Source organism: Oncorhynchus nerka, linkage group LG9b (assembly GCF_034236695.1).
Source record: "Oncorhynchus nerka isolate Pitt River linkage group LG9b, Oner_Uvic_2.0, whole genome shotgun sequence".
NCBI classification, from domain to species: domain Eukaryota; kingdom Metazoa; phylum Chordata; class Actinopteri; order Salmoniformes; family Salmonidae; genus Oncorhynchus; species Oncorhynchus nerka.
In genome coordinates this window covers 43,816,642-43,839,960 of record NC_088424.1, presented here as the reverse complement: position 1 = coordinate 43,839,960, position 23,319 = coordinate 43,816,642, and the positions used below count along the sequence as shown (strand labels likewise).

The 23,319-nt window shown below is 44.5% G+C and overlaps 2 protein-coding genes across 3 annotated transcripts in view; one reads left to right on the top strand and one right to left on the bottom strand.

The window, feature by feature from the left end:
* The first annotated feature begins 4,154 nt into the window (after window positions 1-4,154).
* Window positions 4,155-6,643, top strand: LOC115122744 (Krueppel-like factor 2). 2 transcript variants are annotated; one of them, XM_029651992.2, is made up of 3 exons: window positions 4,155-4,363; window positions 4,621-5,614; window positions 5,790-6,643. In XM_029651992.2, the coding sequence occupies exons 2-3, from the start codon at window positions 4,636-4,638 to the stop codon at window positions 5,963-5,965; spliced, it is 1,155 nt and encodes a 384-aa protein (XP_029507852.1). In that variant the 5' UTR covers window positions 4,155-4,363; window positions 4,621-4,635; the 3' UTR covers window positions 5,966-6,643. The 2 variants fall into 2 exon arrangements, with proteins under 2 accessions (XP_029507852.1, XP_029507851.1); XM_029651991.1 differs by having other exon boundaries at window positions 4,155-4,494.
* Window positions 6,644-9,330: 2,687 nt separating this feature from the next.
* The window catches only part of LOC115122745 (epidermal growth factor receptor substrate 15-like 1), a 99,775-nt gene continuing 85,786 nt past the window's right edge, over window positions 9,331-23,319 (bottom strand). The window contains exon 22 of the mRNA XM_065013758.1: window positions 9,331-14,240. Within this exon, the coding sequence (XP_064869830.1) occupies window positions 14,230-14,240 (11 nt within the window). The 3' untranslated portion in view covers window positions 9,331-14,229. The remainder of the gene's footprint in view (window positions 14,241-23,319) is intronic.

Here is a 23,319-nt window from a genome sequence, read left to right as displayed (position 1 = left end):
TAGGGTAGGGTAGGGTAAGGTAAGGTAAGGTAGGGTATGGTAAGGTAGGGTAATGTAAGGTAAGGCAGGGTAAGGTAGGGTAGGGTAAGGTAGGGTAAGATAGGGTAGGATAAGGTAGGGTAGGGTAAGGTTGGGTAAGGTAAGGTAGGGTAGGTAAGGTAGGGAAGGGTAAGGTAGGGTAAGGTAAGGTAAGGTAGGGTAGGGAAGGGTTGAGTAAGGTAAGGTAAGGTAGGGTAAGGTAAGGTAAGGTAAGGTAGGGTAGGGTGAGGTAAGGTAAAGTAAGGTAGGGTAAGGTAAGGTAGGGTAGGGTAATGTAAGGTAAGGTAGGGTAGGGTGGGGTAAGGTAGGGTAAGGTAAGGTAAGGTAGGGTAAGGTAAGGTAGGGTAAGGTAAGGTAAGGTAAGGTAGGGTAGGGTAAGGTAAGGTAAGGTAAGGTAGGGTAAGGTAAGGTAAGGTAGGATAAGGTAAGGTAGGATAAGGTAAGGTAAGGTAAGGTAGGGTAGGGTAGGGTAGGGTAAAGTAAGGTAAGGTAAGGTAAGGTAAGGTAAGGTAGGGTAGGGTAAGGTAAGGTAAGGTAAGGTAGGATAAGGTAAGGTAGGATAAGGTAAGGTAAGGTAAGGTAAGGTAGGGTAGGGTAGGGTAGGGTAAAGTAAGGTAAGGTAAGGTAAGGTAAGGTAAGGTAGGGTAGGGTAATGTAGGGTAGGGTATGGTAAGGTAGGGTAGGGTAAGGTAGAGTAAGGTAGGGTAGGGTAAGGTAGGGTAAGGTAAGGTAAGGCAGGGTAGGGTAAGGTATGGTAGGGTAGGGTAGGGTAAGGTAAGGTAAGGTAGGGTATGGTAAGGTAGGGTAATGTAAGGTAAGGCAGGGTAAGGTAGGGTAGGGTAAGGTAGGGTAAGATAGGGTAGGATAAGGTAGGGTAGGGTAAGGTTGGGTAAGGTAAGGTAGGGTAGGTAAGGTAGGGAAGGGTAAGGTAGGGTAAGGTAAGGTAAGGTAGGGTAGGGAAGGGTTGAGTAAGGTAAGGTAAGGTAGGGTAAGGTAAGGTAAGGTAGGGTAGGGTAAGGTAAGGTAAAGTAAGGTAGGGTAAGGTAAGGTAAGGTAGGGTAGGGTGAGGTAAGGTAAGGTAGGGTAGGGTAAGGTAAGGTAAGGTAGGGTAAGGTAAGGTAAGGCAGGGTAGGGTAGGGTATGGTAGGGTAAGGTAAGGTAGGGTATGGTAAGGTAAGGTGGGGTAAGGTAGGGTATGGTAAGGTAAGGTAAAGTAAGGTAAGGTAAGGCAGGGTAAGGTAGGGTAGGGTAAGGTAGGGTAAGGTAGGGTAGGATAAGGTAGGGTAGGGTAAGGTTGGGTAAGGTAAGGTAGGGTAAGGTAAGGTAGGGTCGGGTAGGGTAGGGTAAGGTAGAAAAAGGTAGGTTAAGGTAAGGTAGGGTAGGGTAGGGTAAGGCAGGGTAGGGTAAGGTAGGGTAAGGTCGGGTAAGGTAATGAAGAGTAGGGTAGGGTAAGGTAAGGTGGGGTAGGGTATGGTAGGGTAGGGTAGGGTAAGGTAAGGTAGGGTAGGGTAGGGTAAGGTAAGGTAAGGTAGGGTAATGTAAGGTAAGGTAAGGTAAGGTAGGATAAGGTAAGGTAAGGTAAGGTAAGGTAGGGTAGGGTAGGGTAAAGTAAGGTAAGGTAAGGTAAGGTAGGGTAGGGTAAGGTAAGGTAGGGTAGGGAAGGGTAGGGTAATGTAGGGTAGGGTATGGTAAGGTAGGGTAGGGTAAGGTAGAGTAAGGTAGGGTAGGGTAGGGTAGGGTAAGGTAGGGTAAGGTAAGGCAGGGTAAGGTAAGGTAGGGTATGGTAAGGTAAGGTAGGGTAAGGTAAGGTAGGGTAAGGTAAGGCAGGGTAAGGTAGGGTAGGGTAAGGTAGGGTAAGATAGGGTAGGATAAGGTAGGGTAGGGTAAGGTTGGGTAAGGTAAGGTAGGGTAAGGTAAGGTAGGGAAGGGTAAGGTAGGGTAAGGTAAGGTAAGGTAAGGTAGGGTAGGGAAGGGTTGAGTAAGGTAAGGTAAGGTAGGGTAAGGTAAGGTAGGGTAGGGTAAGGTAAGGTAAGGTAAAGTAAGGTATGGTAAGGTAAGGTAAGGTAGGGTAAGGTAAGGTAAGGTAAGGTAAGGTAGGGTAGGGTAGGGTAAGGTAAGGTAAGGTAGGGTAGGGTAAGGTAAGGTAGGGTAAGGTAAGGTAAGGTAAGGTAGGGTAGGGAAGGGTTGAGTAAGGTAAGGTAAGGTAGGGTAAGGTAAGGTAAGGTAGGGTAGGGTGAGGTAAGGTAAAGTAAGGTAGGGTAAGGTAAGGTAGGGTAGGGTAATGTAAGGTAAGGTAGGGTAGGGTGGGGTAAGGTAGGGTAAGGTAAGGTAAGGTAGGGTATGGTAGGGTAGGGTAGGGTTAGGTAAGGTAAGGTAGGGTAGGGTAGGGTAGGGTAGGGTAAGGTAAGGTAAGGTAAGGTAGGGTAAGGTAAGGTAAGGTAGGATAAGGTAAGGTAAGGCAGGGTAGGGTAGGGTATGGTAGGGTAGGGTAAGGTAAGGTAAGGTAGGGTATGGTAAGGTAAGGTGGGGTAGGGTAGGGTAGGTAGCGTAAGGTAAGGTAAGGCAGGGTAAGGTAGGGTAGGGTAAGGTAGGGTAAGGTAGGGTAGGATAAGGTAGGGTAGGGTAGGGTTGGGTAAGGTAAGGTAGGGTAAGGTAAGGTAGGGTCGGGTAGGGTAGGGTAAGGTAGAAAAAGGTAGGTTAAGGTAAGGTAGGGTAGGGTAGGGTAAGGCAGGGTAGGGTAAGGTAGGGTAAGGTCGGGTAAGGTAATGAAGAGTAGGGTAGGGTAAGGTAAGGTGGGGTAGGGTAAGGTCAGGTAAGGTGGGGTAGGGTCAGGTAGGGTAAGGTAAGGCAGGGTAGGGTAAGGTAAGGTAGGGTAGGGTAGGGTAGAGTAAGGTAAGGTAAGGTAAGGTAAGGTAAGGTAAGGTAAGGTAAGGTAAGGTAGGGTAAGGTAGGGTAGGGTAAGGTAGGGTGGGGTAAAGTAGGTTTGGTAGGGTTTGGTAAAGTAGGGTTGGGTAGGGTAGGGTAGTGTAAAGTAGGGTAGGGTAGGGTAGTGTAGGGTAAAGTAGGGTCAAGTAGGGTAGGTAGGGTAAAGTAGGGTAGGGTAGTGTAAAGTAGGGTAAAGTAGGGTTAAGTAAAGTAGGGTAAAGTAGGGTAGGGTAAAGTAGGGCAAGCGTCATCAACCCCATCAACATTCTGCCCACTGATTCAAACTGCTGTTTATTTAAACCTGAATAGGATCGCTCATAGGGGAGTTAGATCATGTTAACATCACGTGTCTAAAAGCAGTTCCAATCTGTGAAAACAACTGTGAAAACATCTGTGAAAACAACTGTGAAAAACAACTGTGAAAACACCTGTGAAAAACATCTGTGAAAACAACTGTGAAAACAACTGTGAAAACATCTGTGAAAACACCTGTGAAAACACCTGTGAAAACAACTGTGAAAACACCTGTGAAAACAACTGTGAAAACACCTGTGAAAACAACTGTGAAAACATCTGTGAAAACAACTGTGAAAACATCTGTGAAAACACCTGCGAAAACAACTGTGAAAACAACTGTGAAAACAGTTTCCAAGCGCCTGCTATAGTTGCATTTAGACATGCATGCTGAGAGGGGACATTGGTCTTCTAGAACTAACCACAAGGGTTAAACAGGTTTAAATTAAATTAACTCACATTGACTGAGCATAGGCCTACAATAAATAAATAATATAAACATTTTTAACATGTAATAAGATATCTCATTTAGCATCGTTACATACATGTTCTGAATGTTTTTCTCTAGGCTATCCCAAACCCTATTTTACATATTTGTTTAATAGTAATTCAAGGTTCAGTGTAAATTGTGAGTTGAATTTAGATTTAAATTACTGACAAAGTACAACTAAACTGTAAGAAATGAAATGGGCTAAGTCAATGAAACATTTGTCCTGTTTTATCTTTCTCAGATGTAACTTCATTCCTTTGGCCACATTATGTATGTGTAATGATGACATATTGTATGTTTTTGACAAGTACGTGCCACGCTTGCACTCCCCCCGCCTCCAGGTGGGTTGGTCTATGAATCGCCGGCGTGGAGGGAGGTTCCCCAATGCTTTATAGGCTCGGCTGAACCGCGGAGTGGAGAGAGACAGAGCTCACTGGAGGACAGCTTTATATAACGGAGCTAAATTTACCATCATCCTGAACGTATTTCCTCGCTGGCGCACAATTGGTCCAGCTACTCGGCTACCATATTTATAAGCTTGGACGACCTACTGCTTGGTGTCTTTCAAGCGCAACTTTGGAACAGTTAGATAGAACGCGCTTTTTCTGGTGGAAGGTGAGCTGAAAAAGGCACTCACTCACTGAATCAACTTTGACAAACAAATAAGCATATTTTAAATGGCTTTATCCGGTGTGATTTTGCCACCCATCTCGACATTCGCAAACCAAACCAAAAGTTTAGAAAATGTAAGTACAAACCTCAAACTTGTATGATCATGTGTGTGTGTTTCGGTGTCGCCTTCTGCTTGGAGATTCACCTCTGTGTGTATTGTGTCATATATCTAATGTATTTTTTCCTATTGGTTGTTGCAGAGGTGGAAAAGCGACATGGACAAACCGATGTCTTCCAACTGCTCCATGCTTGATATGGTACAGAACATGGACTGTCGGAGCATCGAAAGGAAAGACGACGAAGATCTGAGTAGCTACTTAGATTTGGATTTCATTCTGGCAAACACCACTGGATCAGACAGCATGCCTGCCGCTGCGCTGGGAGCAGGTGTAGCGTTGTATAACATGCCCTCAGTGGATTATCCAGGCAACCTGTTCACCACCGGGAGCCCTATGCCATCCTACCCGTCCAGCGAGCATAGCTCCCCGCCTCCCCCCTACAGCACCAGCCTGATGGCGGAGCTTCTCAGGTCCGAGGGAGAGAACGACTACGGAGTCGATATTACGCGTAATACCTATAGCGTCCAAGGACGGTTTTATGTCAACTCTGCACTTTTCCCCATTAGACAGGACATTATTGATAACATCAAAGTGGAGCCGTCCATGGACGGTTATGGACCCGTTATGAGCATGGGCCCCCAGAGTTGTCCAAAAATCAAGCAAGAGGGAAACGTGTCGTGTATGATGTCCTTTGAGCAGCCGAGAGTAGCCGTCTCTCCGCGGGCAGCCAGCAACATGACGCCACCGCTCAGCCCCAACGACCAGGGGAGCTCCGAGTGCCGACAGCAGGTACCGATGGGCCACTCCATGAGCTTCCCACACAACTACCACTCCTCGGCGACGTACACACACCAACGCCCCAGAGCGCCTCCAGCCGCACAGATGCAGCTCGGAACATACCAAGGCGCTCACCAGTTCGGCATGTACGAGGAGGGACTGAGCATGCATCCGAACACACAGAGGGTACTGTTGACGCCCCCGTCCTCTCCGCTGGAGCTGCTGGAGACCAAGCCCAAGAGAGGTCGCCGCACCTGGCCGCGGAAGCGCACGGCTACGCACACCTGCACATTCGCTGGGTGCGGAAAGACTTACACCAAGAGTTCACATCTGAAGGCACATCACAGAACGCACACTGGTAAGGAATATATATCGTATTGTTTTTTTTTACGAATTACGCAACATTACGTCTAACATTAGGCATATATGCTATTACACAGCCGTATTCTTGGTGAATATATATAGTTGCTTGATTGTTGACGTTATCCCAACGGAAGCTTATGCTGACGTTTCTCTCTTCTTTCTCTCTGCAGGTGAAAAGCCATACCATTGCAGTTGGGACGGTTGCGGCTGGAAATTCGCTCGCTCCGACGAACTGACACGGCATTTCCGCAAACACACGGGTCACCGGCCTTTCCAGTGCCACCTGTGCGAGCGCGCATTCTCCCGGTCCGACCACCTTGCGCTTCACATGAAGCGACACATGTGAATGTGACGTACAGGACTTGGACTGATGGTGGGTTATTATTAAGGGGTGACCTTCAGGCCTATTTGGTTTATCTGTCTTTTTCTATATTTAAGATGTTTTACATGCCAACGTTTTTTTGTTGTTTAAAAAAATATATGTATATTGATAAATGTTTAGTGTGATTATTTTGTAGTAATGTAGCTGGTACTACCTTGGTAATTGTTATTTTAAAGCTTTAGAAACGCTTGGTAGGGTGTTTGGTTGTATGTGAGGCTGGCCCTATACTTCTCCTTCTCTTCCCTTGGGAAAACTGGAGTGCTGTGTTCAACAACACAAAAGTGCCTTTCAATTATTCTACCTGTAAAAGTGTTCACTGCAGAACTAGAAGGGCACCAAAATAAGACACGTTTACAATAGTCTGCTATTAGTGAAATACGTTTTGTTATTGACAACTGCCTCAATGATTTGAATGGCCCAAATACTGTAGCTTACCTTTTACCCTCAACTGTTTTCTGTTTTCATGGAAATCTTTTGGATGAAATTGTGTGGTATGGTTTGGGTGCAACAATATGGGTCCAGACTCATTGTACACTACCAGGGCTAGATGTCTTGTGCATCCTTATTTTTGACTGAAGTCTGTATTCATTTTATACTGTAAATGGTGTATTTATTGTAAATATTAAAATACATTGAAATATATTGATTTGTATTTCATTCTTGATTGATATCACGATGTGTGCAATGATGCAACTAAGTCCGATAGTCAGCAGACATTTTCCTTGTTTTGAGAAAGTTGTCCAGACATTGTACTAGTTTAGTAAAACCACATCCAGCACTGAATACGAGTGGTATATTTACACTGTAGATGGATGTAGTAGGACAGACCTAAGATCACACAGTTCATTAGCCTATAAGCGGATACACACTGCTACTCTATTACACCTTCTCAACCTCAAAGACTTGGTTAAATTGAAACGATGTTTTCCAGCTGTTACTCTGACAAGGACAGTTTTTTTTTTGTGGGTTCAGCCTATAAATACAAACATATGTCCATAATTAGAGGCTGACTGGGCTGGGGAGATGTCTGGAAGGGACAGGGGACACAGCAGCACCATCTTCATTCTTTTATTTAGTGGACTACTTTTTGATATTTTATGGAATAGGGTGCCCTTTGGAACACACATCTGATGGCTAAATTACACGTCAGAGGTCCTTACATTCACCCGAAATGATACACTCCTTCAAAAACATATTACCTGAGCTGCTAACTGGTCACGCCTCCCATTAGAAGTGAGACTGGCAGGACAGGTAGGAGCAGGCAGCTGCACTCAATACCTGCATTTAGCCACATTGCATTGACTATTGGTCCATTTGAGAGGATTTGACCATTTGCAGAGGAACAAGGTTAATCACAGATTTCAGTTCAATCTGCCAACAACAAGTAGAGGCCTCCCTAAAAATAACTCATTTGAGTAGTGAAACGCAAATCTAACATTCTCCTTTCACTTTACTGTTCTTGTGAATGTAATTTTTACTACAGAGTGAGGAGGGAAAAAGGGGAGAAGAGGGAGAGAAATACAAAGGAGAGGGAGAGAAAGACAGGGAGAGAGAGGAGGAAGAAAGGAGAGGAGAAAAGAGGGGAGAGAAGGAGAGAGGAGGGAAAGAGGAAGAGGGGGGGAGGAGAAAAGAGGGAAAGAGGAGAGGGAGGAGAAAAGAGGAAGAAAGGAGAGAGGGAGAGAGGGAAAGAGGAGAGGGAGGGAGGAGAAAAGAGGAAGAAGGGAGAGAGGAGAGAGGGAAAGAGGAGAGGGAAAGAGGAGAGAGGGAGAGGAGAAAAGAGGAAGAAAGGAGAGAGGAGAAAAGAGGAAGAAATGAGGAAGAAAGGAGGGAGAGAGGAGAGAGGGAGAGAGGGAAAGAGGAGAGGAGAAAAGAGGAAGAAAGGAGAGAGGAGAGAGGGAAGGAGGAGAAAAGAGGAAGAAAGGAGAGAGGAGAGAGGGAAAGAGGAGAGGGAGAGAGGAGAAAAGAGGAAGAAAGGAGAGAGGGAGAGAGGAGAGAGGGAAAGAGGAGAGGGAGGGAGGAGAAAAGAGGAAGAAAGGAGAGAGGGAGAGAGGAGAGAGGGAAAGAGGAGGGAGGAGAAAAGAGGAAGAAAGGAGAGAGAGAGAGGGAAAGAGGAGAGGGAGTGAGGAGAAAAGAGGAAGAAAGGAGAGAGGGAGAGAGGAGAGAGGGAAAGAGGAGAGGGAGGGAGGAGAAAAGAGGAAGAAAGGAGAGAGGGAGAGAGAGAGGGAAAGAGGAGAGGGAGGGAGGAGAAAAGAGGAAGAAAGGAGAGAGGGAGAGAGGAGAGGGAGGGAGGAGAAAAGAGGAAGAAAGGAGGGAGAGAGGAGAGAGGAGAGAGGGAAAGAGGAGAGGAGAAAAGAGGAAGAAAGGAGAGAGGGAGAGGAGAGAGGGAGGGAGGAGAAAAGAGGAAGAAAGGAGAGAGGAGAGAGGAGAGAGGGAAAGAGGAGAGGGAGAGAGGAGAAAAGAGTAAGAAAGGAGAGAGGGAGAGAGGAGAGAGGGAAAGAGGAGAGGGAGGGAGGAGAAAAGAGGAAGAAAGGAGAGAGGGAGAGAGGAGAGAGGGAAAGAGGAGGGAGGAGAAAAGAGGAAGAAAGGAGAGAGGGAGAGAGGAGAGAGGGAAAGAGGAGAGGGAGGGAGGAGAAAAGAGGAAGAAAGGAGAGAGGGAGAGAGGCAGGAGAAAAGAGGAAGAAAGGAGAGAGGGAGAGAGGAGAGAGGGAAGAGGAGGAGAGGGGGAAGAGAAAAAGAGGAAGAAAGGAGAGAGGGAGAGAGGAGAGGGAGGGAGGGAGGAGAAAAGAGGAAGAAAGGAGGGAGAGAGGAGAGAGGGAGAGAGGGAGAGAGGAGAGAGGGAAAGAGGAGAGGGAGGGAGGAGAAAAGAGGAAGAAAGGAGAGAGGAGAGAGGGAAAGAGGAGAGGGAGAGAGGAGAAAAGAGGAAGAAAGGAGAGAGGGAGAGAGGAGAGAGGGAAAGAGGAGGGAGGAGAAAAGAGGAAGAAAGGAGAGGGAGAGAGGAGAGAGGAGAGAGGAGGGAGGAGAAAAGAGGAAGAAAGGAGAGAGGGAGAGAGGAGAGAGGGAAAGAGGAGAGGGAGGGAGGAGAAAAGAGGAAGAAAGGAGAGAGGGAGAGAGGAGAGAGGGAAAGAGGGAGGGAGGAGAAAAGAGGAAGAAAGGAGAGAGGGAGAGAGGAGAGAGGGAAAGAGGAGAGGGAGGGAAGAGAAAAGAGGAAGAAAGGAGAGAGGGAGAGAGAGGAGAAAGAGGAGAGGGAGAGGAGAAAAGAGGAGAGAGGGAGAGGAGAACGAGGAGGTAGAGAGAGTGTTTCTCTTTGAAACAAGACACCAACCACTTCCTGGAATGTTACATGAGGTTTTATTTATATTCAAAGATATACACAGGATTTCAATTATTTCAACCTTGATGGAATATTTATAATCATATATACTGTTACACATGAAATGAGCCATTGTGGTTGTGGATAAGTAAGACAGACATCATTGTGGACATGACTCCTTAATGCATCCCAGTGTGACCAATACAATACTCCTTCAGGTCAACACTGGAGAATGAGCTGCAGCACAGAGTTCCCAGAATATACATACACACACACACAGTGTCTGTAGCCCAAATGACACCCTATTCCCTATATAATGCACTACTTTTAACCAGGGGCCCCTTATAGGGAATAGGGGTGCAATTTGAGACAACCATAGGAGGTCATAAACACACATTGTATGTGCCAAACAACCCCTATCATCAGTGAATTACAAGGCATTAGGATAGCGTATCCTTGCGCCAGGTAGTGGCCAGGATCAAACTGAGTGATTATTGAGTGTGGTGCTTGTGAGTGTAACAATACACTTTCTCCTGAAAATGAATTAAATATAAAATAAACGTCGTAATTCTAATGCCCTAGTTGAATAAATCAATAACAGATGAAACACGTCAAAATAAACCCACTGAATGCATTATCGATTTTAGCATTAAGAGATTACAACAAAAATACAATCTAAATGTTGACAGTGAGAGGTGAAAGGTCAACCCCCCCTTTAAGGCAGGAGAGTTTTTGAATTTGTCATTATTCTGTTGTGGTGGAAGGCAATAAAAGTTCAGAACCCCCGAGACAAGAAAATAACAAAGAATATCCGTATTTCCATAATCTAAACATTTCCTTACGAAAAAGGAGATTTTCAACAAGAAATCATGAACACAAGCACACTTACTGGCAGAAAACTGTTACTGTTTTTAAGGGTAAATCATGAACACAAGCACACTTACTGGCAGAAAACTGTTACTGTTTTTAAGGGTAAATCATGAACACAAGCACACTTACTGGCAGAAAACTGTTACTGTTTTTAAGGGTAAATCATGAACACAAGCACACTTACTGGCAGAAAACTGTTACTGTTTTTAAGGGTAAATCATGAACACAAGCACACTTACTGGCAGAAAACTGTTACTGTTTTTAAGGGTAAATCATGAACACAAGCACACTTACTGGCAGAAAACTGTTACTGTTTTTAAGGGTAAATCATGAACACAAGCACACTTACTGGCAGAAAACTGTTACTGTTTTTAAGGGTAAATCATGAACACAAGCACACTTACTGGCAGAAAACTGTTACTGTTTTTAAGGGTAAATCATGAACACAAGCACACTTACTGGCAGAAAACTGTTACTGTTTTTAAGGGTAAATCATGAACACAAGCACACTTACTGGCAGAAAACTGTTACTGTTTTTAAGGGTAAATCATGAACACAAGCACACTTACTGGCAGAAAACTGTTACTGTTTTTAAGGGTAAATCATGAACACAAGCACACTTACTGGCAGAAAACTGTTACTGTTTTTAAGGGTAAATCATGAACACAAGCACACTTACTGGCAGAAAACTGTTACTGTTTTTAAGGGTAAATCATGAACACAAGCACACTTACTGGCAGAAAACTGTTACTGTTTTTAAGGGTAAATCATGAACACAAGCACACTTACTGGCAGAAAACTGTTACTGTTTTTAAGGGTAAATCATGAACACAAGCACACTTACTGGCAGAAAACTGTTACTGTTTTTAAGGGTAAATCATGAACACAAGCACACTTACTGGCAGAAAACTGTTACTGTTTTTAAGGGTAAATCATGAACACAAGCACACTTACTGGCAGAAAACTGTTACTGTTTTTAAGGGTAAATCATGAACACAAGCACACTTACTGGCAGAAAACTGTTACTGTTTTTAAGGGTAAATCATGAACACAAGCACACTTACTGGCAGAAAACTGTTACTGTTTTTAAGGGTAAATCATGAACACAAGCACACTTACTGGCAGAAAACTGTTACTGTTTTTAAGGGTAAATCATGAACACAAGCACACTTACTGGCAGAAAACTGTTACTGTTTTTAAGGGTAAATCATGAACACAAGCACACTTACTGGCAGAAAACTGTTACTGTTTTTAAGGGTAAATCATGAACACAAGCACACTTACTGGCAGAAAACTGTTACTGTTTTTAAGGGTAAATCATGAACACAAGCACACTTACTGGCAGAAAACTGTTACTGTTTTTAAGGGTAAATCATGAACACAAGCACACTTACTGGCAGAAAACTGTTACTGTTTTTAAGGGTAAATCATGAACACAAGCACACTTACTGGCAGAAAACTGTTACTGTTTTTAAGGGTAAATCATGAACACAAGCACACTTACTGGCAGAAAACTGTTACTGTTTTTAAGGGTAAATCATGAACACAAGCACACTTACTGGCAGAAAACTGTTACTGTTTTTAAGGGTATATTGAACAGTTATAATAGTACATATACAGATACTTCATAAACCACAAGTGCATGATTCTTCCCCTATATAAATAATACAAATTAAATACAAATGTTAAAATCTTGGCTATTTCCTCACAACAAATGATGAAGCAAAAACAAAGTTAAGCACCCAGAGTCTCCCCATAGAAGAACTACGGGGTCTACTAGAGTCCGAACGACCCCTGACCTTAGCCAAGTCAGAGTTAAGTCACTCTTGATTTAGGCTGTCAGTCAGTCAAGTCGGACTAAAATCGGGGCTAAAAAAAAGAAGAAAAGGAGCTGAGCTGTAGCTGATTTTAGTTGTGATGCAGCTAACTGGAATTAACCACTGAGGCTGACGATGACAAAGAGGTTAAAAGAGAGGCTTTGGTAGGTTAGTGTTGATAAAGTCTGGCTTCAGCGGAGCTGAATCGGTAGAGGGGCTGCCATCCCATCCTCAAGTCCTAGGCCCAATCCAAAAATCGACCCCTAAACCCTACACCATATGCACTGGTAGAGATCGGAGAGGATTTGATCGGTATAAGCAATATAGTGAAACTTCCACCTAGCCTATCAGAGAGCACGCTGGAGCTATTGCCAGATTACTTACCCCTGTCAAATCCTCTCAGATTAGCATAGGGCGTAGGGTTTAGGGGCCGATTTGGGCACAGGGGTTAGGGGATGATTGGGCCACAGTCTAGAGGGGCTGTTGTCAGGGTGAAGTTGTAGTTGTTGTCAGGGTGAAGTTGTAGTTGTTGTCAGGGTGAAGTTGTAGTTGTTGTCAGGGTGAAGTTGTAGTTGTTGTCTGGGTGAAGTTGTTGTCTGGGTGAAGTTGTAGTTGTTGTCAGGGTGAAGTTGTAGTTGTTGTCTGGGTGAAGTTGTTGTCTGGGTGAAGTTGTAGTTGTTGTCTGGGTGAAGTTGTAGTTGTTGTCTGGGTGAAGTTGTAGTTGTTGTCTGGGTGAAGTTGTAGTTGTTGTCTGGGTGAAGTTGTAGTTGTTGTCAGGGTGAAGTTGTAGTTGTTGTCAGGGTGAAGTTGTAGTTGTTGTCAGGGTGTAGTTGTAGTTGTTGTCAGGGTGTAGTTGTTGTCAGGGTGTAGTTGTTGTCAGGGTGAAGTTGTAGTTGTTGTCTGGGTGAAGTTGTAGTTGTTGTCTGGGTGAAGTTGTAGTTGTTGTCTGGGTGAAGTTGTAGTTGTTGTCTGGGTGAAGTTGTAGTTGTTGTCTGGGTGAAGTTGTAGTTGTTGTCTGGGTGAAGTTGTAGTTGTTGTCAGGGTGAAGTTGTAGTTGTTGTCAGGGTGAAGTTGTAGTTGTTGTCAGGGTGAAGTTGTAGTTGTTGTCAGGGTGAAGTTGTAGTTGTTGTCAGGGTGAAGTTGTAGTTGTTGTCTGGGTGAAGTTGTAGTTGTTGTCTGGGTGAAGTTGTAGTTGTTGTCTGGGTGAAGTTGTAGTTGTTGTCTGGGTGAAGTTGTAGTTGTTGTCAGGGTGAAGTTGTAGTTGTTGTCAGGGTGAAGTTGTAGTTGTTGTCAGGGTGTAGTTGTAGTTGTTGTCAGGGTGTAGTTGTTGTCAGGGTGTAGTTGTTGTCAGGGTGAAGTTGTAGTTGTTGTCTGGGTGAAGTTGTAGTTGTTGTCTGGGTGAAGTTGTAGTTGTTGTCTGGGTGAAGTTGTAGTTGTTGTCTGGGTGAAGTTGTAGTTGTTGTCTGGGTGAAGTTGTAGTTGTTGTCTGGGTGAAGTTGTAGTTGTTGTCAGGGTGAAGTTGTAGTTGTTGTCAGGGTGAAGTTGTAGTTGTTGTCAGGGTGAAGTTGTAGTTGTTGTCAGGGTGAAGTTGTAGTTGTTGTCAGGGTGAAGTTGTAGTTGTTGTCAGGGTGAAGTTGTAGTTGTTGTCAGGGTGAAGTTGTAGTTGTTGTTAGGGTGAAGTTGTAGTTGTTGTCAGGGTGAAGTTGTAGTTGTTGTTAGGGTGAAGTTGTAGTTGTTGTCAGGGTGAAGTTGTAGTTGCTGTTAGGGTGTACTCTGGTTTATATTGGGGGTGTACAAGTGTTGTAGTCTAGTCCGAAGACACACTGTCCTCAGGCTCTAGTCAGACGGTAGTATTTGGGCTGTTGAGGAACTGTTGCTCGTGGTGAAGCTGTTTGTTGTGATGTACTGTATGATATCTGTCAGTTGCATGGTTTTATTCAGCTTGTATCAGGACTGTGGTCAGGAGGTGTGTGTCGTTGTGTCTAACAGGACTGTGGTCAGGAGGTGTGTGTCGTTGTGTCTAACAGGACTGTGGTCAGGAGGTGTGTGTCGTTGTGAGTGTCTAACAGGACTGTGGTTATTGTTGTGAGTCTAATAGGGTTCTTAGATTTTATCCGTGCTGAGGGCGATGGCCAGGTCCGGGTCCTTCTGTTCCTGTGGGCGGAGTCTCCTCAGTCTCTCCTGTTCCTGTGGGCGGAGTCTCCCTCTTCGCCCACGCCAGCTGCTCTGACTCACTTCCTGACTACAGGAAGGTAGAGGGACAAGTTACACACTGGATACAAGGGGAGAGATACCCACAAGACACCTGAAGCCCGCGTGTCAAAAGATCTCATACTCAACTTTTAAATTTTTAGACAATAGTGAGCGATAAAAAACATTTGAGATCAAATGATGGTTTTTGAACTGAGAAGTTGAATTTGAGTAAATATGAATACAGTGAGTTCCAACTGTGGTAAAACCAGCTCATGGTGATTTATTTCATTAATGCTGATCGATAAAATATTGAATTCTTCAAATCAGAGAGGAAAAAATAAATGATACATTTAGAGGATTTCTGGTGCTACCAACTGTAACGTACCTCCATTTTCTATTCAGTGTGTAAAGCCACCTTTATTGAAGATGTCAATAGTGATCACCAATCAGAGTGTTCATCCATGCAGGATGTCAATAGTGATCACCAATCAGAGTGTTCATCCATGCAGGATGTCAATAGTGATCACCAATCAGAGTGCTCATCCATGCAGGATGTCAATAGTGATCACCAATCAGAGTGCTCATCCATGCAGGATGTCAATAGTGATCACCAATCAGAGTGTTCATCCATGCAGGATGTCAATAGTGATCACCAATCAGAGTGCTCATCCATGCAGGATGTCAATAGTGATCACCAATCAGAGTGCTCATCCATTCAGGATGTCAATAGTGATCACCAATCAGAGTGCTCATCCATTCAGGATGTCAATAGTGATCACCAATCAGAGTGCTCATCCATTCAGGATGTCAATAGTGACCACCAATGAGAGTACTCATCCATGTAGAGAGTGGAATTTAGAAAGGTTCTTTGTATGCAAAATATTCCATTTGGTCATCACACCCTTCTCTTAGTAACCTTACCTTGACACTTTCCAGTCCTGGGAGAAAAACACATTACAATACAATACTAAACATACAAATTATTTATAAAAAAAAATAACAGGTACCTACACAAATAATGCAGGGCAGATCACACACACACACACACATGCACACACAAACACACAAACACACACCAGGACCTAGGTAAACAATATCAACAAGAAAAGGTAGTAGAATACAACAACTAGAAACGCAAAAGAAAATGCAAAGCATCTGATGTACCAGCCGGCGTGGAGACTAAAGACAGAGACTCTGACACGTACATCTGATGTACCAGCCGGCGTGGAGACTAAAGACAGAGACTCTGACACGTACATCTGATGTACCAGCCGGCGTGGAGACTAAAGACAGAGACTCTGACACTGTACATCTGATGTACCAGCCGGCGTGGAGACTAAAGACCGAGACTCTGACACGTACATCTGATGTACCAGCCGGCGTGGAGACTAAAGACAGAGACTCTGACACTGTACATCTGATGTACCAGCCGGCGTGGAGACTAAAGACAGACTCTGACACGTACATCTGATGTACCAGCCGGCGTGAAGACTAAAGACAGAGACTCTGACACGTACATCTGATGTACCAGCCGGCGTGGAGACTAAAGACCGAGACTCTGACACGTACATCTGATGTACCAGCCGGCGTGGAGACTAAAGACAGAGACTCTGACACTGTACATCTTCTAAAACGACAGAGAGTCACACGGTGCGACGTACAAGCAGAACACCGACTGAGGGAGCGGAAGCCACCGCAGAACTATTACAGAATAGATGATTGTTCATTGTTCAACGCAACACAAATGAACAATCAACCGTGTTAAAGACAAGTTTTTTTACAATTTTATTTTTAAGTTTGATTAGCCAGATGTCAGAGACGTCGCAGGAACAGCTATCAACCAGCCTCCTATTGCACGACGGCGCAATAGGGGAGAGACTAGCAGGGGTCGGGGGTCAATTCCAATTCAATTCCGGTCGATTCAGAAAGTAAAACAACTTCCAAATCCTAAACTTTCCGCATTGAAAAGTATTGGAATTTCAAGTGTCCTGAGTGAATTATCTGGAATTTGATCCTAACCCTGGAGACTGGCAACTAGAGGAGAAACAGGAACTGGTCATTCAAACAAGATGAAGGATGGTAATCTGATGTCTGCTGAGGTTTGTTCGTCAACACCAGGGTACAGGTGATCCCATTGTTACATTCATATCATCTATTGAATGGTGACAGGTTGCAAAGCAACAGCTACTCCAGCTCGAGGTGCTGAATGATTAGCAGAAAACAAAAAAACAACAATTTATATTCTGCTCTAGATGTTCTGAGATGACCGCTACAAACAGGAAGCAGACAGCAGCAGTGGCAGAGACTGGACAGTAGGAAGAACCATTGAGCTCAAACTTACAGAACAAACCCCTCTAGAAGAGTAGCTTTGCCGGCGAGGAAGGAAGAGTAAAACGATCTTTTCTGCTGCCAAGTGAATCTCCAAAAGGTGTTTTGAATTTGCAAAGGGTCCCTTGGTTTTACCAAAACAGTAGCACCGTCACCACCCAACCAAAGTCATGTGAGAGAACTCTTGACAGGAATGTTGTTGTACAGAGTACAGATCCTACATACAGGAATGTTGTACAGAGTACAGATCCTACATACAGGAATGTTGTTGTACAGAGTACAGATCCTACATACAGGAATGTTGTTGTACAGAGTACAGATCCTACATACAGGAATGTTGTACAGAGTACAGATCCTACATACAGGAATGTTGTACAGAGTACAGATCCTACATACAGGAATGTTGTTGTACAGATCCTACATACAGGAATGTTGTTGTACAGATCCTACATACAGGAATGTTGTTGTATAGATCCTACATACAGGAATGTTGTTGTACAGATCCTACATACAGGAATGTTGTTGTACAGATCCTACATACAGGAATGTTGTTGTACAGATCCTACATACAGGAATGTTGTTGTACAGAGTACAGATCCTACATACAGGAATGTTGTTGTACAGAGTACAGATCCTACATACAGGAATGTTGTTGTACAGATCCTACATACAGGAATGTTGTTGTACAGAGTACAGATCCTACATACAGGAATGTTGTACAGAGTACAGATCCTACATACAGGAATGTTGTTGTACAGATCCTACATACAGGAATGTTGTTGTACAGATCCTACATACAGGAATGTTGTTGTACAGATCCTACATACAGGAATGTTGTTGTACAGATCCTACATACAGGAATGTTGTTGTACAGATCCTACATACAGGAATGTTGTTGTACAGATCCTACATACAGGAATGTTGTTGTACAGATCCTACATACAGGAATGTTGTTGTACAGATCCTACATACAGGAATGTTGTTGTACAGATCCTACATACAGGAATGTTGTTGTATAGATCCTACATACAGGAATGTTGTTGTACAGATCCTACATACAGGAATGTTGTTGTATAGATCCTACATACAGGAATGTTGTTGTATAGATCCTACATACAGGAATGTTGTTGTACAGATCCTACATACAGGAATGTTGTTGTACAGATCCTACATACAGGAATGTTGTTGTACAGAATACAGATCCTACATACAGGAATGTTGTTGTATAGATCCTACATACAGGAATGTTGTTGTACAGATCCTACATACAGGAATGTTGTTGTACAGATCCTACATACAGGAATGTTGTTGTACAGATCCTACATACAGGAATGTTGTTGTACAGATCCTACATACAGGAATGTTGTTGTACAGATCCTACATACAGGAATGTTGTTGTATAGATCCTACATACAGGAATGTTGTTGTACAGATCCTACATACAGGAATGTTGTTGTACAGATCCTACATACAGGAATGTTGTTGTATAGATCCTACATACAGGAATGTTGTTGTACAGATCCTACATACAGGAATGTTGTTGTACAGATCCTACATACAGGAATGTTGTTGTACAGATCCTACATACAGGAATGTTGCTGTACAGATCCTACATACAGGAATGTTGCTGTACAGAGTTTTGATCATGTTAAGAGATCTTCAAGTAAAAACCTAATATTAGATCAAGGGAATTTGAGTTTACAAATACAAAAAAAAAAAACCCGGATAATTATTTTATTTATTTAAATTAACAAAAGTTATACAACACCCAGTTCTGCATTGAAGAATTGGCCAAAACTGATGAACAGGAAGCGTTTGGTTTGAATCGTTGCAGCTGAAGGTGGCACAACTGAGTGTACGGGGACAATTACTTTTTCACACAGGGGCATTGGGTGTTGCATAACTTTGTTCATGAAATAAGTGTGTAATTGTTGTGTTATTTGTTCACTCAGGTTCCCTTTATCTAACATTAGGTTTTGCTTGAAGATCTGATTAACATTCAGTATAAAACATTATTTTTTTATTTTTTCCACAGCACTTGTGCTTCTAGAATATGTTTAAAGAGTACAGTATTTAAATGACAAACATTCTCACATTAGTTTCAGGCTACCGTTAAACGTTTTGTGCCAATAATGTGTTCGTTACAACAAGCACTACACAAATCACATTATGGTGGAACTTAAATCGATTGATGATTGACTGACGTAACAAAATGAAATTGTGTCTCGTTATATACAGAAACCCCGGGATCAAAAAGTGTGTAGATTAAAATGTCACAACTACATTGAGACACATTAGGAGAAGTATGTGTTGCAGTGTGTTATGAAAGTAGTAGAAGGAAGCTGCCTGAGTGAGAGCCTGGCAATGAGACACTGGTTCTGTGTGTGACTGAGACACTGGTTCTGTGAGTGACTGAGACACTGGTTCTGTGAGTGACTGAGACACTGGTTCTGTGAGTGACTGAGACACTGGTTGTGTGTGTGTGTGTGACTGAGACATTGGTTGTGTGTGTGTGTGTGTGACTGAGACACTGGTTTTGTGTGTGTGTGTGTGTGTGTGACTGAGACACTGGTTGTGTGTGTGTGTGTGTGACTGAAACACTGGTTGTGTGTGTGTGTGTGACTGAGACACTGGTTGTGTGTGTGTGTGTGTGTGTGTGTGTGTGTGTGTGTGTGACTGAAACACTGGTTGTGTGTGTGTGTGACTGAGACACTGGTTGTGTGTGTGTGTGTGTGTGTGTGACTGAAACACTGGTTGTGTGTGTGTGTGTGTGTGTGTGACTGAAACACTGGTTGTGTGTGTGTGTGTGTGTGTGTGTGACTGAGACACTGGTTGTGTGTGTGTGTGTGTGACTGAGACACTGGTTGTGTGTGTGTGTGTGTGTGTGTGTGTGACTGAGACACTGTGTGTGTGTGTGTGTGTGTGTGTGTGTGTGTGTGTGTGTGACTGAGACACTGGTTGTGTGTGTGTGTGTGTGTGTGTGACTGAGACACTGGTTGTGTGTGTGTGTGTGTGTGTGTGTGTGACTGAGACACTGGTTGTGTGTGTGTGTGTGTGTGTGTGTGTGACTGAGACACTGGTTGTGTGTGTGTGTGTGTGTGTGTGACTGAGACACTGGTTGTGTGTGTGTGTGTGTGTGTGTGACTGAGAAACTGGTTGTGTGTGTGTGTGACTGAGAAACTGGTTGTGTGTGTGTGTGACTGAGAAACTGGTTGTGTGTGTGTGTGTGTGTGTGTGTGTGTGTGTGTGTGTGTGGGTGACTGAGACACTGGTTGTGTGTGTGTGTGTGTGTGTGTGTGTGTGTGTGTGTGACTGGTACTATGTGTGTGTGATACTTGTACTATGTGTGTGTGACTGAGACTGGTACTATGTGTGTGTGATACTGGTACTATGTGTGTGTGACTGAGACTGGTACTATGTGTGTGTGATATTGGTACTATGTATGTGTGATACTGGTACTATGTGTGTGTGTGACTGAGACACTGGTACTATGTGTGTGTGTGTGACTGAGACACTGGTACTATGTGTGTGTGCGACTGAGACACTGGTACTATGTGTGTGTGATACTGGTACTGGTACTATGTGTGTGTGTGACTGAGACACTGGTACTATGTTATTTCTTACATTGGTACCCCAGGTCATCTTAGGTTTCATTACATACAGTCGGGAAGAACTACTGAACATATAAGAGCAGCGTCAACTCACCATCAGTACGACCAAGAATATGACTTTCGCAAAGCGGATCCTGTGTTCTGCCTTTCACCCAGGACAGCGGAATGGATCCCAGCCGGCGACCCAAAACAACGACTTCGTAAAAGAGGGAAACGAAGCGGTCTTCTGGTCAGACTCCAGAGACGGGCACATCGCGCACCACTCCCTCGCATACTTCTAGCCAATGTCCAGTCTCTTGACAACAAGGTTGATGAAATCCGAGCAAGGGTTGCCTTCCAGAGAGACATCAGAGACTGTAACGTTCTTTGCTTCACGGAAACATGGCTCACTCGAGAGACGCTATCGGAGTCGGTGCAGCCAGCTGGTTTCTCCACGCATTGCGCCGACAGAAACAAACATCTTTCTGGTAAGAAGAGGGGCGGGGGCGTATGCTTTATGGTTAACGAGACGTGGTGTGGTCACAACAACATACAGGAACTCATGTCCTTCTGTTCACCTGATTTAGAATTCCTCACAATCAAATGTCGACCGCATTATCTACCAAGGGAATTCTCTTAGATTATAATCACAGCCGTATATATTCCCCCCCAAGCAGACACATCGATGGCTCTGAACGAACTTTATTTGAGTCTTTGTAAACTGGAATCCACATATCCTGAGGCTGCATTCATTGTAGCTGTGGATTTTAACAAGGCTAATCTGAAAACAAGACTCCCTAAATTGTATCAGCATATCGATTGCGCAACCAGGGCTGGTAAAACCTTGGATCATTGCTATTCTAACTTCCGCGACGCATATAAGGCCCTCCCCCGCCCTCCTTTCGGAAAAGCTGACCACGACTCCATTTTGTTATTCCCTGCCTACAGACAGAAGCTAAAACAAGAAGCTCCCGCGCTGAGGTCTGTTCAACGCTGGTCCGACCAATCTGATTCCACACTCCAAGACTGCTTCCATCACGTGGACTGGGATATGTTTCGTATTGCGTCAAACAACAACATTGACGAATACGCTGATTCGGTGAGTGAGTTCATTAGAACGTGCGTTGAAAGATGTCGTTCCCATAGCAACGATTAAAACATTCCCAAACCAGAAACCGTGGATTGATGGCAGCATTCGCGTGAAACTGAAAGCGCGAACCACTGCTTTTAATCAGGGCAAGGTGACCGGAAACATGACCGAATACAAACAGTGTAGCTATTCCCTCCGCAAGGCAATCAAACAAGCTAAGCGTCAGTATAGAGACAAAGTAGAATCGCAATTCAACGGCTCAGACACAAGAGGTATGTGGCAGGGTCTACAGTCAATCACGGATTACAAAAAGAAAACCAGCCCAGTCACGGACCAGGATGTCTTGCTCCCAGGCAGACTAAATAACTTTTTTGCCCGCTTTGAGGACAATACAGTGCCACTGACACGGCCCGCAACCAAAACATGCGGACTTTCCTTCACTGCAGCCGAGGTGAGCAAAACATTTAAACGTGTTAACCCTCGCAGGGCTGCAGGCCAAGACGGCATCCCCAGCCGCACCCTCAGAGCATGCGCAGACCAGCTGGCTTGTGTGTTTACGGACATATTCAATCAATCTTTATCCCAGTCTGCTGTTCCCACATGCTTCAAGAGGGCCACCATTGTTCCTGTTCCCAAGAAAGCTAAGGTAACTGAGCTAAACGACTACCGCCCCGTAGCACTCACTTCCGTCATCATGAAGTGCTTTGAGAGACTAGTCAAGGATCAGATCACCTTCACCTTACCTGACACCCTAGACCCACTCCAATTTGCTTACCGCCCAAATAGGTCCACAGACGATGCAATCTCAACCACACTGCACACTGCCCTAACCCATCTGGACAAGAGGAATACCTATGTGAGAATGCTGTTCATCGACTACAGCTCAGCATTTAACACCATAGTACCCTCCAAACTCGTCATTAAGCTCGAGACCCTGGGTCTCGACCCCGCCCTGTGCAACTGGGTACTGGACTTCCTGACGGGCCGCCCCCAGGTGGTGAGGGTAGGTAACAACATCTCCACCTCGCTGATCCTCAACACTGGGGCCCCACAAGGGTGCGTTCTGAGCCCTCTCCTGTACTCCCTGTTCACCCACGACTGCGTGGCCACGCACGCCTCCAACTCAATCATCAAGTTGGATTTCAAGGTTTTACTGCCGTACATACCTACACGTACGCTACGGTCACAAGACGCAGGCCTCCTAATTGTCCCTAGAATTTCTAAGCAAACAGCTGGAGGCAGGGCTTTCTCCTATAGAGCTCCATTTTTATGGAATGGTCTGCCTACCCATGTAAGAGACGCAAACTCGGTCTCAACCTTTAAGTCTTTACTGAAGACTCATCTCTTCAATGGGTCATATGATTGAGTGTAGTCTGGCCCAGGAGTGGGAAGGTGAACGGAAAGGCTCTGGAGCAACGAACCGCCCTTGCTGTCTCTGCCTGGCTGGTTCCCATCTTTCCACTGGGAGTCTCTGCCTCTAACCCTATTACAGGGGCTGAGTCACTGGCTTACTGGGGCTCTTTCATACCGTCCCTGGGTCACTTGAGTGGGTTGAGTCACTGATGTGATCTTAGCCTTGTTCCTCTCTAGGTTTCTTCCTAGGTTTTGGCCTTTCTAGGGAGTTTTTCCTAGCCACCGTGCTTCTACAACTGCATTGCTTGCTGTTTGGGGTTTTAGGCTGGGTTTCTGTACAGCACTTTGAGATATCAGCTGATGTACGAAGGGGTATATAAATACATTTGATTTGATTTGATTTTGATTTGAAGTTTGCGGATGACACAACAGTGGTAGGCTTGATTACCAACAACGACGAGACGGCCTACAGGGAGGAGGTGAGGGCCCTCGGAGTGTGGTGTCAGGAAAATAACCTCACACTCAACGTCAACAAAACTAAGGAGATGATTGTGGACTTCAGGAAACAGCCCCCAATCCACATCGATGGGACAGTAGTGGAGAGGGTAGTAAGTTTTAAGTTCCACGGCGTACACATCACAGACAAACTGAATTGGTCCACCCACACAGACAGCATCGTGAAGAAGGCGCAGCAGCGCCTCTTCAACCTCAGGAGGCTGAAGAAATTCAGCTTGTCACCAAAAGCACTCACAAACTTCTACAGATGC